Here is a 20075-nt window from a genome sequence, read left to right on the forward strand (position 1 = left end):
CGATCGTCAAGTAGTTCCAAAATGTTGGAGTTAATCTTCGAATCAGTATCACCATGAAAATGTAAGAAATGGTATCAGTGGCCATTTTGCTTTCCAGTCGTTCTCGAGGATTATTTTCTGTTTATAATAGCAGTCATATTGAATAATATATGTGCCACGATAGGAAATTCCTCTGTTGTGAGATCGCATTACTACTAAACTGACTTTTCTTTCACATCATATACAGGATATTAAAAAGAGTATCAAATATTTGAGGAGGTGCTAGTATGCATCGAAAGAAGAAAAATATGTCTCATAAACGTGGGTCCTACAACACATACTTTCTGAGATGTGAAGACTTGTTCATAGGAGGTGCTCAATGTGACGTCCATTCATGGCAATGTATTCCTCTGTCCTTCGCCGTAAGGAATCACGCACTCTTTGAAATTGACCTGGATGTTCTAGATAACCAAAAGTCTAGGGAATTTAGGTTTAGGGAACGAGCAGACCAAGGTGTGGGGCCTCCCCATTCAATTCAGCGGTCCTGAAATGTCAGCGTCAGGTGTTCACGCTCATTGCGGAAAAAATGTGCTGGTGTGCCATCATGCATTAACCACACCTGTAGTCTTTGCTGACATGGCACGTACTTCAGCAAGGTAGGCAATACGTTAATAAGAAAGTCCTGATAACGAGCCCCAGTTAATCTCTGTGGTAGCACGTACGGACCTTAATATATTGCCAAGAACGCCTGCCCATACGTTGATTGAGAATCGGTACTGATGCCTTATTTCTTCAACTACATGGGAATTTTCATCGGCCCAAACATGGTGATTACGAAAATTCACAACACCAACTTTGCTGAACCCCGCTCATATCCGCCACCAACTTTTGTTTTCAGTATTTCTTGCGACGTATCAGTATTCCATGCCAGGGGTGTCAATTACGGTATGATTATCAGGTAGCCTGCTGTATTGTAGGACAGAAAAATGCATTGCCGTAAATGGATGTCACATTGAGCAAGTGGTCAGATCTCAGACAGTATGGGTTGTAGGACCCATGTTTATTAGACATTTTTTTCTTGTTTTGATGCATACTATGACCTCCTAAAATATTGGATACTTTTTTAACACTCTGTATAATTTTCACAGAGATTTTATTTTGTCCATATTCAAATGTTTTATTATATTTAAAAGTCTATGAACCCTATTTCCTATGTTTTGAGCACACAAAACAATGTCTTCTGTTCCCGTTCTCAACACACAATGCGTATAATATCTCATCTCACAACATCCGTAAAGGCTCTTAGTATTGTGAACACGACCTGTGTTTAATTTAAACGCACTCCACATGTTTTGTGCGTGCCCTGTTTGACCTCAGATGTCTTTCTAATGTGGACAGAGATAGCACAGTACTGCACAGGGTTAAGTTCCGGCCAGGATGACTTGCATGCATATTGGAGCCCATTACATACTTGCTGTCAGTGCCTAGGTATATTGTCTGTACTTTATTCATTTCCGATTTCGGTTGGATGAAAATGCACGTACAATGTTCATTAATAATCCCATGTTCTCCATCTCTGTCTTTTGCTGTTTCAGATTTCCGCGGTAACGAGTTTTTGTCGTGTAAGTATTCCACATCCTTCACCATATGCATGGTACAAGTAGCCTGTTTAGTCACTCACAAATAATAGCGTTTGTAGTTGTTGTTGTTGTAATGTTAGATGAATCGTCTCCTAATGCCCTGTTCACTGCATGGTACCAGTGAGTAGGCCCTACTTAATAACAAAGTGACACCACATTCTATGAAATGCATATGCTAAATTTATATAGCATTATTATTTACAGATTATGTACTTGTATTCATATTTAAATACTAACAAACAAAATATAGATTTTAATTTTAAAACATAAATACCGTTCATTACGCTAAAGCGTTTGATGAAGCAAATATGATAAAGGTACAAAAGTTTATATATACAAATGTAAAACTTACTTATTAAAAAAAATAATATATGCATAGCCTATATTAAAATTAAATAAAAACGAGTCAAGTAAATAAGGCAAAATTCAGAATTTTTACCAGTTTTAGGGCCATATTCGATTAAAAACTACCATAATATTACCTTGAGAAATAATAAATTTGAAAGCAATTTTATAAAGTGAAGGTAAGCCTCAAAGCAAAAATAACAAATACTTTTAGTTAAATAGTATGTCAAGGATACATACTTGATTTAGTATAGGAAATGCAAAGCAATGTTATATTATTGAAAGTAACAAATATACTAAAACTATTAATAAAAGATCATGTTAAATCAAGCAAGGCAAATCAATTACCTTGTTTGTGATATATCATTTAATCTTGTTTTTTTTTAATTTGGTTATTTAACGACTTTGTATCAACTACTAGGTTATTTAGCTTCGATAGAAGTGGCATTAGCGAAATGGTGATGGTATTTGTGAGATTACGCCAAGATTACCTGACATTTATCTTACGGTTGAGGAAAACCTCGGAAAAACTCTACCAGGTATTCTAACTCACGTCCAATGGCAACTCCGGGTAAGCAGAGAAGTGTCTCAACCGACTGAGCTACGCCGGTGGCCAATCACAAGGTTGACAGGCCTACAGTACACCAAATACAAACATTTCTACGTGCTATCGAACACGACAAATATGTAAAGATTAGAAGATAAAATCATAGATCAAGTAAAACACGTCAGTTATTTATTTTGTGATAATTCGTTTAACTATAATGACAATATTATATAAAAATAAATACATTTCCATCATTCTTGTATCTCATCTACTTAAAATTATATAATAAAATACAGGGCTATTCAAAAAGAAGAAGCAGATTTCAAATATTTATTTCTTCCAAACTACAAAAGATAGAAACACAATTCCAACGTTTCTGGACAGACGAAAGTTTAAATTTTGAACAGTCCTGGTAGAAGTTCCAATCACGGCCGCATTGGCGCTGTTGCTTGTTATGCGCGGCCGCATTGGCGCTGTTGATTGTCTGTAGTAAAATGGCGACACAACAGGAAAAAGCATTTTGTGTGCTACAATTAGCAAAACTAGAGTCCATTATTGAAGTTCAATGTGCTTTTCGCCGTCAGTTTAATAATGACTTCATCTTCATGCAAGATAGTGCTCCGCCTCATTTCTCTAACCACGTCCGACGTTACCTGAATGACACCATTCCAGGACCTTGTATTGGAAGAGGAGGAGAAGATCAACTTCATCGCCGGTGGCCGCCCAGGTCTCCAGACCTCACTCCTTATGATTTTTATCTGTGGAATTACGTAAAAGATCGTGTTTTATCCCCCCCCCTATGCCTGACACTCTTGAAAGTCTGCGACATTGAATTGTTGAAGCTGTGAATTCTATAACTAGAGACCAGCTGATTCGTGTGTGGCAAGAAATGAGCCACCGTTTTGATATTTGTCGTGTAACACATGGTGCTCATATTGAATGCATACAACATTGAATCTTTCTCTGTCCAGGGACGTTGGAACTTTGGAATTGTGTTTCTATCTTTTGTAGTTTGGAAGAAATAAATGTTTGAAATCTGGTCCTCCTTTTTGAATAGCCCTATATAAAATGTATGTTGTTGTCGACCAATGCTAAGTATCTTGGACTTCTTCCATTCTCCTGATATAAAATATATTAAATAAGTTATAATAAAAAAGTAAATAAAATGGAATTTCGAAGTAAATTACCAGAGTTAGGAAGTTCATGCTCTAAAAGCTAAGAATGCCACGGAGAGTAGATATGACGTCCATTGGAAGAGTGCACAAGACTATGAAATCTAACAACAGGTAACCGAATCACATTCACTGGAGGATGCATCTTCTAAACCGCGCGCTGATGTGTTAAGTGGCAGATAAGGTCGGTAACGTAATATAAACAAAATATCGACTATTTCATTAACGGTCCTAACTTATACGTTAGCACTTGGTTAACGAGCTGCAATCTCTAGTTCATGGGTCTCGGTTGTCTATTGCTAGATTTCGCAATCATGTGAACCACGCCTAACAACCTTTCCAGAGGACATAACATCTACTATAAAACACTTACTGACATTCTTAGCTCTTAGTGCATAAATTTTCTGACACTGGGAATTATATATCAAAACTCTTCATTTAATGCAATTCCTTCGCCTACATCGATGATATGATACAAAACCTTCAGCTTGGCTCGCGGCCAGCAACACGCTCATCAAACATGCTTGCATGGCCGGTATTTGGATATTTTTACTTACGTAAATTTCATGAATAACATGTACACAGTTATATTTTATTTTATAATGAGTAGTAACGTGTGTTACAAGAGTTGTTAAAAGTGGTGTTCCTTTCCATTCATATTTATTATCTATAAATTTTGATGAAATTATTATTACTTATACTAAAAATTGACTATATGTGAATAACGACACACACTATATACGAGCTTGGTGACAATATAAGAAGAGAAATTGCAAGTATTACTGATACACGACAAAATTTTACAATCATTATATCCCGTAGCATGTCATTTTAGTTGCTATTGCACAGTACATGGTAACTTACATGCAAATTATGATGGTAATATCTTACAATCAATATTGGTTTTATATATCCTGGAATTTCAGTTTCTATTTTCGTTTTATGATAATATAATATAATGTTTAAGTCTGTAAAATTATTTTCCCCATTTAAGAATTTACCGCTCAATTTTAAATTTTGTTTCATTTTTATCGTGCTTCCCTCAGAAGCAATTGGTAACAAATCACAACGTTCTCTTTCGCTGCAGTGCTACTCAAAACTATGAAAAAGTTTTATAGCCTAATACCACTATATGAAAATCACAAAATGTTATAATTTAAAAATATGCCTATACACCTGAAGATACAATTGGCTCAATAAATAAAATTTGAAATTAATCACGCTAAGAAGGGGTAATGGACACGACTTACTCCGATTTGTTTTCTGCAGTGTACTAAACAGTGTTCGAAGAATCAGGTATTCAGAGATAAACTGAAAGTGTTAAATGATTAAATACTGGCATTTGAAAAAGTCATTATAAAAGACGCAAGTAGGATTGAACGATCCTAAATTCATTATCCATTATGTGCAGTTTGCAAATTGCTTAAATTTTCGGTAATTTTTGTTTGTAATAAAATATCGTTTTAAATAACAACCAGTGTTAATTTTTACATGCTTGGAATCTTCATTACATTTAAGGATCTATAATTATATTTTAATCAGGTTGTGTGTACTTTAAATTGATTTTTTTACTATATTTGATACATAGTTTCAAGGTGTTTATCAGACAGGTAACAAAAGAATTTTTATATGAATAAGAACTCCTTCTTGCCTTTACAAAATAATCTGCAAAGTAGAACCATTCATAGTCATACAATGTCACTCTGTAATTAAAACTGACCATTGCATTTCTGGCAGCCCTATGTTACATCTGGTATCTAATTCTTTCCTTCAGGACTTCTTAAAAAAACCAAACACTTCTGTCCCCAAAATGCTCAGTACAACCATCTTACTATTTCCAACCCTGAAGAATAGTGCCATATTAAGGTAACATCATCACGGACAAGTTTTACATCTTGTCAGAATTTAATTTTCCTTCTGTAGAAAATGGGAAAATTTTACTATTCGCAGTACATCTTCCCAACTAATTATCTTTGAGAAATATAATGAACAAATTTTAGCTCGGAAATGAAAAGTTCTTTGTTGATTTATTTTACTCATTTGCCTTTTTTATTAGTTTACAATTCATTTTGATATAGTCAGCTAAGCTCTATACTAATGTTGCTATATATCAGTGTATTAAAGTTTTCATCAATCTTATGGCTTAACACAATATACAAAAAAAAAAAAACAATTATTCAATGTTTAGTATATTTACATTTGTTGTATTATTCTACAAACGTTTTCGCCCTACAAGGGGCATCATTAGGTACAATATTGTTACAATGTCAAATAACTAAAATCAATTACAAAAGATATGAACACATGTTCAAAAGTGTGTATCATAATAAAGTACAATGTGTATAGAATGTCAAACGTAATATACACTTGGATTATATATATTTTAAAATGAACATACAAAATTTATATAATTATAAAGGCAAGACATGAGTCAAAGTACACTGAATTCACAAGCCTAAATGGCTATTAATTGTGTGTTGCGTTCATAGAATGCAGTATGTTGAAATATAATATATGTATACTTTAGTATTAAAAGCATGTTATATGTTATCTAATTGAATCTGAATGTAGCATTAAACTATCATAGAGAATTGTTAACTATCTCATTTTATGAGCGTATTGTGCTTAAAACAAATTATCTTTCATTACATATGTTTAAGCGTACGTATACATTAATATGTCACTTTCATATAACACTATACGTTAAACAATAATAATTTATGTAGTTTATTATAAAGCAGACATATCACTAAATGTTGAGGTAAATTTAAAGATACAATGGAAAACTATGTCATTGATGACGTCAGTAATTCCGAAATATCAATTATTCATTTAAAATTATCTCTCTCTTTACATGCCTTATACATTTATGGTTACAATTACACTTCAATTATACATGTCATATACACTGTATTACAATTTATTTAAATACCATTGCTGATGCTCGGATTCGATCCATCAACCTCTACATCTCACTATTTGCCCAACACCTTAGCCATTTAGCTAAGAAGAAAAGTTATAAATCAGTGGTCAAAGTCAAATATCTGTAGAACTATAAGGAATATTTATATGATAATTGTCTATAAAGAGAACAACAGATGGCGGTACACGTATATTTAAATAGGTTAGAAGATTATAAATTCTTACTTATTCAGTGCAGACATCATTTCGAGCATGGAAGCGAGTAGTACCGGTAGTGGAACATGAATCCTGAAGAAATACACCACATCTTTTAACGTGGATAAATATTATATCGTCACTTCAAAGTGTACAACGAAGTATTGAGTTTTGTAGGCAATATAACTTACTTCCATCAGGAACCGAAACATTGTATCCATTGTGAAAAACAAATGACAGTAAAAACTCACACAAACGATCGTCAAAAGTGAATTTTCCTTTGAACTTCAGTGCAGTAAGTGTAAGGAAAAGACTGCTATCACAAAAAAATACTTGGTTTGAAAACTGTAAATCTTCAGTTTTACAGAACATAGTTTTAATATATTGTTGGCTTCATGGATTAACTCGAGAAATAACTAGCAGCGAAACTAACCTGAGCATAGTAACCGTATGCGATTACTTTGGTTTTTGTAGAGAAATTTGTTACGTAATGACGACAAATAATGCAACTCCTATCGGTGTACCGGGACAAATAGTAGGAGGAGATGAATCTCATATTGTAAATAGAAAATACGGAAAGTGTAGACTCTTAAGAAACGAACTTCAACATATCGGGGTGTTTGAGGGAATAAAAAGTTCGTCAGGAAAGTGTTTTATAATAAGCGTTAATTCTAGAGACAAAACTACACTAGTTTCATTAATAGAACATTTCATTCTACCTGGTACTAAGATATATTCAGACGGGTGGAAATCATACCAAGATTTACAGAATGATGGATGCATCCATGACTTTGTTAATCACTCGATAGAATATGTGAGAAGTGATGATCGTACACTGCACACACAAAACATTGAAAGACTTTGGAAATCTCTCAAAAACGTAATAAAAAGAGAAGGAAGGTCCGACAAAAAAGAAGAAATGTATATAGGATTTCAGTACCTTTATTTCCACAACTTATAATCTTATGGTTGACCTTCTTACGAGATATCGCCAAAGCATACCCAGGATACGGCGAGAAGAAATTAAGTCCAAAAGCTTATACTAGTCGAGAAATAGTGGAAGTTGATGATGAATAAAACACAATGGTGAGTACTAAATATTATATATATATATATATACTTTTAATTGCATTAACATTATAATATATAATTATCGTGAATTTGAAAAAAAAAAAAAAAAAAAACATGGTGGTGCATAACTATGACAACTACCTTGTGACGTCATCAATGACATACTTTTCCATCGTATCTTTAAATTTGCCAATGTTGAGTCGAAAATGATCAGCTGAAGTCAAATATTGTAGTTGGTGTGCTGATGGGTTAATTAAGATGTGTTCAATATTCATGTAATAACCTTCGTATGGTCAACTTTATCCGTAACAGATATTTTATATTATAATGGATGAATTGCATAAAGATTTTGAATTAAAATTCCGTGTAAGGTTATATTCAATATCTATTTACATATTAACATTCAGAAGTAAAGTGTAGCTATTTGTAATGTGTCACGACATAACAAAGACACTTTCAGAATTTTAAAATCATGTTCAAACAACAAATTAATAAATAGTGCCGAAGAATTTTATATAACTAAACAATATTTAGAACGCTGTACCATAATTAATGAGAATCTTATTCACAATCAAAATCCATTATATGCTCTCTGACTAGGTAAAACATAGTTTCTTACTTCACCCAATAAAAATTAATATCACTACGCGGATACATGAGCCGTATGCAATACGTAATATTTGGTTAGTCGTAAGCAGACGCACAAGCCAATATGCAAGTAGATATAAAATACAATCTAATACAGAAATTAATTTTCCAATTACTCATTACAATAAATTAAATATCTGTTATAGATGAAGTTGTGCTAAATAAACATTAAAAACACTTATCCCATCAGTACGTCGACTACAGCATTTTACTTTAGTTGATTGCTTTCAACTCAGCATTTGATGATGCATCTCCATCGTGACATATTACAGACAGCTACACTTTACTTCTGAATGTTAATATGTAAATAGATCTTGAATATAACCTCACACGGAATTTTAATTCAAAATCTTTATCCAATTCATCCATTATAATATCAAATATGTTGCAGATAAAGTTGAGCATACGAAGATTATTACACGAATATTGAAAACATCTTATTTACCCCATCAGCACACCAACTACAATATTCGACTTCTGTTGATCATTTTCGACTCAAAATTTAGTGATACGTGTGCTTTATAATAAACTACATAACAAATTATTATCATTATTATTGTTTAACGTATAGTGCTATATGAAAGTGACATATTAATGTATACGCTTACACATACATAATGAAAGATAATTTGTTTTAAGCACAATATGCTCATAAAATGAGATAGTTAACAGTTCTCTACGATAGTTTATTAATGCTACATTAAGAATCAATTAGATTTCATATAACATATAACATGTTTTAATACTAAAGTATACATATTATATTATATTTCAACATATTGCAGTGTATGAACACAACACACAATTAATAGCCATTTAGGCTTGTGAATTCAGTTTTCTTTGACTCTTGTCTTGCCTTTATATATAAATTTTGTATGTTCATTTTAAAATATTTTATCCAAGTGTACTCGTACACTAAGTTTTACATTCTATACACATTGTACTTTATTTGACATTGTAACAATATTTTACCTGATGATGTCCCTTGTAGGGCGAAAACATTCGTAGAATAATACAACAAATGAAAATATACTAAACATTGAATAATTTGTTTTGTGTATTGTGTTAAGCCATAAGATTGATGAAAAAACTTCAATATATTCATAATTAGCAATATTTGTTTTATTAAGTCTGTTAGTATTCCGTTTAATTTCATGACATAATACACATAAAAACATCTGCTTATTTTATATAATATCTTTATGCCGCCGAAAGGAATTTCAGTTATACTTAAAATAATATTTATTCGGACGAATACAATATTTATGTTGTCATACACAAAATGTAATGTAGATTTTAAATACTGAAAAATTGAGGCTAAATATCATTAAAATGTTTTGTCACACACTATACAGCCAGGATCTTTATTTTCTGGAACAGTGGATCATTTTACTTTATTTCAATAAGTTTTGTAATAATACTTTGTGCAAGAAAAATTAGGTTTCCTGTAATTTTGCACACTTTTCACTCTTCCGAGAGTGAATTCTTTCTAAAAGAAGGTATATTTTTATAAAAGTAAAGAAAATATCAATTTTCTTAAACTCGAGTTCATTTTCTTTTTCATTTCGTCGTTGTTCCTGCAATAACTTCTATGTGCAAAATACAAAATTTTTCAGTAGGAGGAAAAAACACATTTATTCATCCTATGGCAGCCGTACATAGGAGAATGTGAATTCTTACATTTTCGAAACAAAGAAATATAATTACATATAGGAGATTTTATTATTTGCTGTATCACTATTTAAGTTATTTAATAGGGAAAAAATCTGATAATCGATCAATATGTCACATAGGAGTTATTGTAAGAATGACGACGATTTGCTGCTTAAGTAAGACGAAGTAACGAATACAACTGTAGAGACTTGTATTTCCAAAGTTTATTGTTTCAGTGTAATTAAGGTTTACTCAGTGTAATTGAATGTTACCTACCTAGGAGGAGGAGCAAAGAATTGTGTGGTTATACATAGATAACTTTTCATGCACACATACAGTATATATTCAGTGACACGTATAGTGGGTTAAACTATTCTGATTTGAAAATGTGAAGGGAAATAATTTCGCTTCTTCCGTTATGGAGAACTAGCATACAGAGATCTAGCTGCTGAAATTCAAACCCTCGGGGGAAAGGAAATATGGAAATTTAAAAAGAAAACTGACCACCAAGCCTTGGTTTAAGACGATAATTTAGGTAGGACTACATGCCGTGTAATAAATGTAATGCTCCAACGATTTATGATGTTGCATTTACGCAAAATAATTTGATGATAGACTAAATCATAGTCACTAAATCTCCAGGAACATTTTGTTAGATTTGTTATTTTCATAATTTTGTGGTTCCAAGATAAAGCTAATATGTCAATTTTGGCGGAAATGAGATTTTGCGATATTTAGTGCATCCTGATGGTACCTTTATTATGGAAAAATGTGACAAACATAGCTCTATTATTATTTTTCTCTCTAATCTGTTGTCGTTCAAACTTTAAATGCTCGCTCCTGAAAAACTGCAAGAAATGAAATCACATTTTTCCTTGGAGTGGTAGAATTATGCCTCCAATCTACTGTAAACTAAAACTTTAAGATTAAAATATTTATATGCGGTCATGTTTTCAAAATTTAATGTATTTCGTAAGTAGAGCAAATACACATATAAAATCTATTCGTTCTAGAATTGTCTGGAAATGAAGCTGCATTCTGACGAATGTTTACCTTAATTTTAAAAGAATGTGCAGGAATTACTAAAACGAACGTGGTCATACGTGTTGCAGAAAGGAAAAGAAAGACATCCTTTTTTTTTCGTAACAGTATAATTTTTTGAAACTAGTTGCAAAATGTAGATTCAGAATTTCTTTCTCTAAGGAAATAATTTAAAATATACCGATAGCCAAGATTATATGACAAATTGTGAGGAGGAAGTGTGTCTTCCAACATGCCTGCCTTCAGTGCACCTTTTTCTCACGGATCTACGACTTCATCTCTATGAGAAATTTGTTTCCTTTGAACGGTTTGTTTTCATAATGTTCTTTTCTGTTTGTCAAGTAAGTAATGGAATTATTGTCTCATTATGAACCACTAAAAATTGTAAATAATTCTGTAAACTGTGAATACCCATATCAGAAATAGAGAAAATAGGTTCTTACAAGTGGTAACAGTGTATGAGTTGCTGCATCAAATGGATTTTTGTAAAATGAATTACAGAATTACGTCAACTTAAACTACAGGGTTGTTTTCGATCTCTGGAAACGAGTTTTGAATGTCATGTGCGTCAGGAGTCACACGACAGCTGAATTGTGGTGAGAGGTGACAGACCAATATTGAGTGATTTCATAGTCAGAGTGCACAGTGTCTCACAGCAGCAATACCCAAGACAATCTAGCCTTTTTGGGAGGGGTACTTTACGACCCTTTCCGATGCCAAGTACAGTTACGTGGAAATCATAGGAGCCTGCAAAAAAAACATAGTTTCATTATTTTCAAGAAAGACATCTTCTGTGCACTTAAGACGACTGACAAAGTTCGAATGAAATTCATTTCAGAGGGGAAAAAGCAAGCCAAACCATCATTCTTCACAAGCCGCAGTACCCCAGAAGGTGATACAAATTAATCACATCCGAGCTTTAGCAGTCTTATTAAGTACACAGAAGATGCCTTTCTTGGAAATAACGACACCACGTTTTTTGCAGGCTTCTATTATTCTCACTTAACTATACTTGGTATCGGAAAGAGTCGTAATGTACCCCTCCCAAAAAGGCTCGATTTTCTTGGGTATTGCTGCTTTGAGACATTGTGCACTCTAAGAAATCACTCACTACTGGTATGTCACCTCTCACCAAAGTTCAATTGTCGTGTGACTCCTGACGCACATAACGGCATTCAAAATTCGTTTCCAGAGATCGTAAACAACCCTTTATGCAAATTGCAGTTGAAGTCAAAATCTTACTTTTTGGAATTATAAAATACACGAGTAGGTATATTTTGTGTGTAATGGAACAAGTAATATTTTATATTTATATTTGAGCATATCATCAATAATTTCATTTATTTAAGTTCTTTCGATTATAATACAAGGGAATAAATTAGATTCATTTATATAATTGATATCGCGTTTTAGAATTAAATTATTGCGTAACATGAACGCCTATAATGTTGAGATACACTGGGGTTTTCTCTGGATCTCAGCTTCCACTGTGGCACCCTGAAAAATCTCCATTATCATCTCATTTCATCGTTGATGTAGAGTGGACTACTCTCTTATGGCGCACTAAGGGCAATTGTTCTCTCGGTAAATTGGTCATATGGGTGAATGACGAACAGTCAAGTATATCCGCAATTAGGAAAAAGAAATAATATCGAGTTCTTGCGCAGGTTTGCATTGAAATTATTATTATTATATTATTATTATTATTATTATTATTATTATTATTATTATTATTATTATTAAACTGATAATATTAACTTACAGCTTCTGTATCTTATATAAGTTAGTCATGATTGGGGTTGTAATGTTGACGACCGATAGGGTGCGTTACGGTGGTTTCAAGTTGACTATACGTTCACCAGTCAGTACTCTAGCATACGTAAACAGTGTACCTGCTGAATAATAATGCCGAAGGTTAAAGATTCTCAGGCGCATATTTTTGCAGCGGAATTTGGTGAATGTTTTGAAGTGAATGACGGGAACAACATTACATGTAAATTATGTAATACAAACATATGAGGCGACAAACGATATTATATACAGAAACATTGTAGCACAAGGGAAAAAAAGGAGGAAACTCAAACCCACGAATAATTCTATGATAATTCTTCTGCACATAACGAAAGATACTTGAAAATATAGCTTTGTAATGTTATGTAGCTTATATTTACTTTTAGAGCTGTCCAAATTTCCTTATGTGCACCTTGTTATTCGCGTAATCGATCGCAGAACCAAGTCAATGTCCTCGTACTAGCTCACGTCCCCGGCCTATGTACCATGCTGCAGCCAACTTGTGTAATCGATCCCCAGCATTACAAGCCTAGTCATGACAAATATATTGTAACGAAAATAGCTATGCCTGTGTATCTGCCTGCAATAGTTTCATTTGAAGTCATTACTAAAATCTGCGTTATCATTAGTGGCAAATTATGTTAATTAATTAAGTTATATTGCAACTGTTGCAGAGTAACATGAACTGTAGCCGCGATTGGCGGAGGCAGAACATGCTGATAACTGCATAATATGTGTTGTTTCAGGATCATCATCGGAATTATAAAATACATAACATAACAATCCCATTCAAATTTAATATTTTGACATGGGCTAGGTAATTTATATCGTAATTTCTCCAACTTTATTTTAAACTTAAAATAGGCTATCCTGCTAATGCACTATCTTAGGGAAGTTCTAAACGGATTAATTATACTGGTATAAAGTGTAAGACGTCAAGCAACTTTCTTATTGTTGTATGCATACAGATGTCAGTGTCAATTAATTTTCAAGTCCTCTATGAGTAACAACTGAATAAGGCTTTCAGTCAAGTTTTTATGGCCACAGAAAGCAACGTTACACGTTTCAAAGGCAACTTAGCTCGACGTAGACGAGTTTGTCTCCTGATCCGGAGCTGCGTTCGGGCGTGGGTTTGGTTCTCTGATCTTATACTTCGAATGGTAAAGTAAATGTTACTACAATGCCGTATTACACAATATGATTGTTGTACTATGACATCCTGGACGCTCTAGACACTCCATCTTAACAATTGCAATGTACAGCTGTCAAAAGAAAAAGTGGCGGATCTCTACAAACTAAGTTCCCTTCGGAGACAGGCGATGACACATGTTGTTGAACCACGATGCCTGATATCTACAGTTATAATTAAAGTGTTCTCTCTATAAATTATTGTTATAGCGTAACGGTAGCGTTTCGGGCTGGTAATTAACATCAGGTTCATGAGTGTATTATGCCATGATTTTATCATTATTTATTATGACATTATGGCTGCAAATGGAAAGAAAGAAAGAAAGAAAGAAAGAAAGAAAGAAAGAAAGAAAGAAAGAAAGAAAGAAAGAAAGAAAGATTATATTCTCAACAAAATTACCTTTTGTGGCGTAAACAAAACAAACTTACTGGCGTCTGCCTTAGAAAAGTCAAACAATTAAAAGTTCAAAAAACAAAAAGCCACGATTCATTATTTAGTCCATCTTCCTTCGATCTCGATCACACCTTGCTGTCGAGAGGGAATGGAATCGGCTAGTCTTTTCATTTCTCAGCCACGGCATCCCAGGCTTCTGGACGAGCTTTCACAAATAATCACGACGTCTTGGAGGGGGATTGGGCCAATTTTTCCGCATATGTTTTTTTACTTGTGACCCAGCGTCTCGGTCGGAAGAACGTCGGAATTTAGATGTCAACGTCTCGGTTGAAATCCTCGTTAGTCCTTTTCATTTTATTGTGTTACTGAATAGTATAATGTAATAATAAATCATAAACTAGTATTATGCAACTGTATTGTTTCAAATTTAACTTTAAATTTATATTACTTATATCGCTAAAGAACGAGAACAGACTAAAGTGATAACTTGAATATTATTTATATCGCCGAAGAACGATAACAATACAACTTGAATATTATTTATGTCGCTAACGAAGGATAACAAAATTAAATAACTTAAATATTATTTATAACGCTAAAGAACGGGAACAGAGTATAAGTGATAACTTGAATATTATTTATATCATTAAAGAACGATAACAAAATATAAATGATAACTTGAATATTATTTATATCGCTGAAGAACGACAAAAAATAAAAATAACTTGAACAAGGCTCGAATTTACAACTTCGAATCATTAAGTGAACACACTACCGCTGCTCAAGAGACGCAGATGTGAAGAACTTAATAATTTCTGCTTAAACGTCTTAATTGTAAAACTGTGTCTGTAAGCGCCTGTATCATGTAACATCACTGTTATCTAAAGTGGACTTAGAAAATATTCGCTGTACGAATAAGTACATTATTTAAATGTCTGTTTTAACTATTTTAATACTTTTCTATAGTAGTATGTTGTTCCTTGATGTGATTTTTATTGAAGTATATTATAAATGAAACTGTTGCTAAACTGCAAGGATAGTATAAAAAGCACAGCATTTAGTAACTGTCACATTTGATTTATATTATGGATAAATTTAACTTGAAGGAATAGAATATAATTTAAAGGAAAGAAAATGCCTTTGCTACTTTCGACAGGAAGACTTGCCCATTTGGAAATCCGTTCTGTTACACAAAAAAATCAAATTTCAGTTTCAATTAAAAAATAATAGAATAGAGATAAAAATTAGACTTCCCATATTCATACTAATTTAAAGTAAAACATATATACACACACTTTAGTTGTGAAAATAAATTATTTCTGGCGTGTTCCCTATTTTATCGTTCTTATGGTCACCATCTCAAAAAGCATTATCCCATCAATTGAATATAGTAACATTATAATCGTTACTATGAAGTCAAAACAATTGTAATCAATTTTATTTCACTGCTAGATATTTACTTAAATAGTATATCAGAATGTTTCTTTAGAAATTTACATTCTCATTTCTCAACTTAATGCACTATAATTATTCGAACTCTAATAATAGGCATAACCTGTCGTATGTTAATTTCTTCAAGCCAAACCAATTAATCGTGTAAGACAGCTTTTAAATAATTTTATTTACTAACTATATTTATTTATTAAACGTACATTTCATTCTATTACTTTAATCTCATATTAATGCATTCCTTCTATTTTTTCAATTGCCAGAATCTTTGACGGTTTCTTATATAGGCCTAATGTCGCCTCACTCATAAAAAAAAATTACAAATTCATTTAACAAATGATGAAATACGTTCGGAGTATTCGTGTGCAGTTGCAAAAGAAATATTTTAACTTCATTGCAAAAAATGAGACAGTTACAATAAACACGACCTGTAAGCTGGTCATTTTAACAATCTCTGATTAGAAGCAGTGAGGTTCTATATCACGTGTGTCAAACTGGCATGTGGCTTCTGCGTGTTACTTTGCGGCCCGTCCCGCTTCCATGGAAAAACATAACCACAATTTAATTTTGTATTTTATTGCGCAAAAAAAAAAAAAACATTCGGTCTGTCGAATTAGCTGTGGAGGTTGTCGATATGCCTACCACCTATCCGAAACAACACTTGCTACTTAAGACAAATATTTAAGATTGACTACCCAGGCAGGAGAAACATCTGTTTTCCGGCATGTTAACTACACTTAATTTCTCGATATATAACATTCTAGCGAGTTCTAATCTGTTTTATTGCTTTATATAAGTTAATGTTTCACATACTAAAGGATAATTCTATTGCGCCTTTCATATCGAATGGTAACTTATAAAGTAGTTAAGTAACAGTTTAATAAACTCATTGGATTTTGAGTCATATTGAAGTAATTATGGCGTGATGTCGCTTTCCAAGCCATCCAGGAAAAGAAAGATTGTTGATGAAGGGAGACAGGATGGGAGCTCGGTTATTTTTGCACAGAGGGAGAAAGGTAAAATTGTATGTGTTATTTAATATGCATATAGGCCTTTGTTGCCAAAGAGTATAATGTTCATCGACACTATGATAAAACTTATAAAGAAACTATTTCCTGCATTGAGGGTAAATTAAAAGAAGAAACTAAAGAAAATCAAAAATAAATTCCAAAGATAGCAAAATGTATTTATAAAAATGAATACAAACAGTGATTCATCAGTGAAATATAGTTATGAAATAAACTGTTTGCTGGTAGAATATTTTACACCTTTTAGGGAAGACTCAATGGTTAAGTAATATAATGATAAAAGCGGCGGAAAACGTGTATCCATAAAATGTGAAAGTGTCACAAGAAATGTCGTTGTTAAGAAACACAGTAGCTCAAAGAATAGCTGAAATAGCTGAGGACATACATGAACTACGAGAAATATCTTCATCGTTTTAATGCTTTTCAATAGCATTTGACGAAAGTAATGACATTGTTGATGTAGCACCAATTGCGTTGTTTCTTCGAGCTTGCGACGATGGTATAAATGAAAGTAACTTAAGAGTTTTTGGAATTGATTCTCATCCATGGTATTTTAATCTTGATATACAGTACAGTAGAGCGTCTCATTTAAGCACAGTGAAAATGTAAACAAAGTGCAGGTAACGTGTCGGGGGAGGACGAGCCGTACGATAAACACGAGGGATGCACAAGGTTTTAGTGACAACATATATGGCGAAGCATTAATTGAAATTCTATTTTTCAAAAATACTCAGAACAAAAGAACACAAATTGCATAACGTTATCATATACACATTTTAACAACAAACAATTGTAATGTTGAAATAATTCAATATAACAAATCAAATTTTACTACTTATATGACGTTGCCTTCAAACAGCATTTTTTACGGTCATGTATTTCATTCTCTCTATGACTAACATAATATCACCGTCTTCTGTGGCCGAAATGATCTGCACTGTACCTTAATAAATTGAACTTTGAGAAGGCATAATTGTGTTTAGGAAATAGTCTTGTCACTTCAGATCAATATACTGTAGCTTTGTTAATTGGGCCACAGAAGACGGTGATATTATGTTAGTCATACCGAGAATGAAATTCATGACAGTAAAAATGCTGCTTGAAAGCAACATCATATAAGTAATAAAATTTGAATTTGTTATATCGAATTATTTCAACGTTACAAATTGCTTCTTTGTTTGTTAAAGTGTGTATATGATAACCAGGCTTCGAGACTTCGGACCCAATAGAGCAGTTCAGTGGGAAATCCGCATAACGGCGTACTGAGTATAGTGGTAAAGCGTACCGTGGGTGGGGGTACTGTAGAATGAATGCCAACAAATACGTAAAGGAAAACGCTCTGGATTTAAAGGTTCTGATGAATAATTTGGTTTTCATACAAACTGTGTCTGAAAGTATTACACGGTTAGAGAAGTCAGAGCAAGAGATGCCGGAAGCTCTCAAATTAATTTAGAAAATGATGCAGAGAATTAATGAAACATCAAGTACACCGGTTACTGAACGTGTAAAACGGAAGTGGAAATCAATTTTATGTAAAAATAACGGATATGAAACATTGTGTAACACAAACAGCAAATTAGTGGACATAGAGTCACCCGAGAATAAAGGACTGTCTCTTAGAGACTGCAATGATGTTAGGTTTTTTCGTTTTGCTCCTATCACGTCATGCGACGTAGAGCGCAGCTTTCTACTGTACAAACTTTGGCAGATAACCGAAAAAGATTTACGTTTGAGACACTGAGAATGTATCTTGTAGTAGGTACATTCCAATTCGGTACTGTAACTGCACTTCCTAAAGACAACCAATAGGATAAATGAAAAAAATAAAATTGCTACATGCTTATTTCCACCATTAACACTGTGTATAATTAAAGACAAATGCTTATAAAAGACAGGAGAATAAATGCTTTTCACATTCTTTCGACATTAGCATTGTGTAATGTATATTTACTTTCAAAATGTACATATTGTGTTTCCCCATTCTACCGTACTCTATTCTAAACAGCAACGTTGTTACCTCAACACATCTCTATCTACCTGCAAGAGCCAACAACCTATAGTGCATGCACAGTAAACTTATTGTATCGGGTCCAAAGTCTCGAAGCCTGATGATAACGTTATGTAATTTGTGTTCTTATGTTTTGTGTGTTTTTGGAAAATATAATTTCAATTAATGCTCCGCCATAGGCCTAAATGTGGTAACTAAAACCTTGTGCATCCCTCGTGTTTATCGTACGGTTCGTCCTCCCCCCCCCCACACGTTACCAACACTTTGCTTTCGTTTTCACTGTGCCTAAACGAAACGCTCTACTCTACATGCGTTACCCTATGAACAGCTGACTGATGTTAGCAGTCTGGCTAACATACAAACTTCACCATCAAGTTCAATGTGACGTAGTAAAAATGATTCACGTACTTGTAATGTTTCGTGTTCAATTGGAATGATTTTTCTTTCTGTTATTTTAAGTGAAGTTTGAATTGTTGCAATAAAGTTCAGTAAATTTTAAAAGCAATGATTTGTTTCGTATAATGTATATTAATTAACACTGCCTTTTGCGTATGAATTTTACATACATTGTAGGATTGTAGCATATTTAGAAGGCAATGGTTTTCATTACAACTCTAGAACAGTTTATGTAATATTTCAACATATCTATTTTGGCAACTCTGAATTCAGTAAAATCAACTTCCAATCGTAGCGGCCGTTTGCTGTAATGAAGAAAATCATATTATCGTGCAAAAATTACTTCCATGCACGGACGAAATGTAATAAATATAATGTAAATTTAACGACCGTGCTTTTGGTTAATTATTACTCTGTGGTAAAGTTTTAGGTTATTTTATATTTACTACACCACCTAATGCAAATTTAGTAAGTTAATTAATGTGTTTTTGCCCCATTAATCAAAATGAAGTAATGAACATAAAATATAAGATAAACCAAAACTTTGTTAAATATTGTTACCTAATGTAATTTTTGTACAGAAAAGATACTGTAAGGAAATATAAAGA

At 33.0% G+C, this 20075-nt stretch overlaps 1 protein-coding gene across 2 annotated transcripts in view; it reads left to right on the plus strand.

Annotated features, from left to right (window-relative positions):
* The window catches only part of LOC138700108 (neurexin 1-like), a 940828-nt gene that overhangs the window by 202998 nt on the left and 717755 nt on the right, over positions 1-20075 (plus strand). For both annotated transcript variants that reach the window (XM_069826434.1, XM_069826432.1), the window contains exon 3: positions 1575-1601. In XM_069826434.1, the coding sequence (XP_069682535.1) occupies positions 1575-1601 (27 nt within the window). The remainder of the gene's footprint in view (positions 1-1574; positions 1602-20075) is intronic.

The sequence above is a fragment of the Periplaneta americana genome, chromosome 1 (assembly GCF_040183065.1).
Source record: "Periplaneta americana isolate PAMFEO1 chromosome 1, P.americana_PAMFEO1_priV1, whole genome shotgun sequence".
Lineage (NCBI taxonomy): Eukaryota > Metazoa > Arthropoda > Insecta > Blattodea > Blattidae > Periplaneta > Periplaneta americana.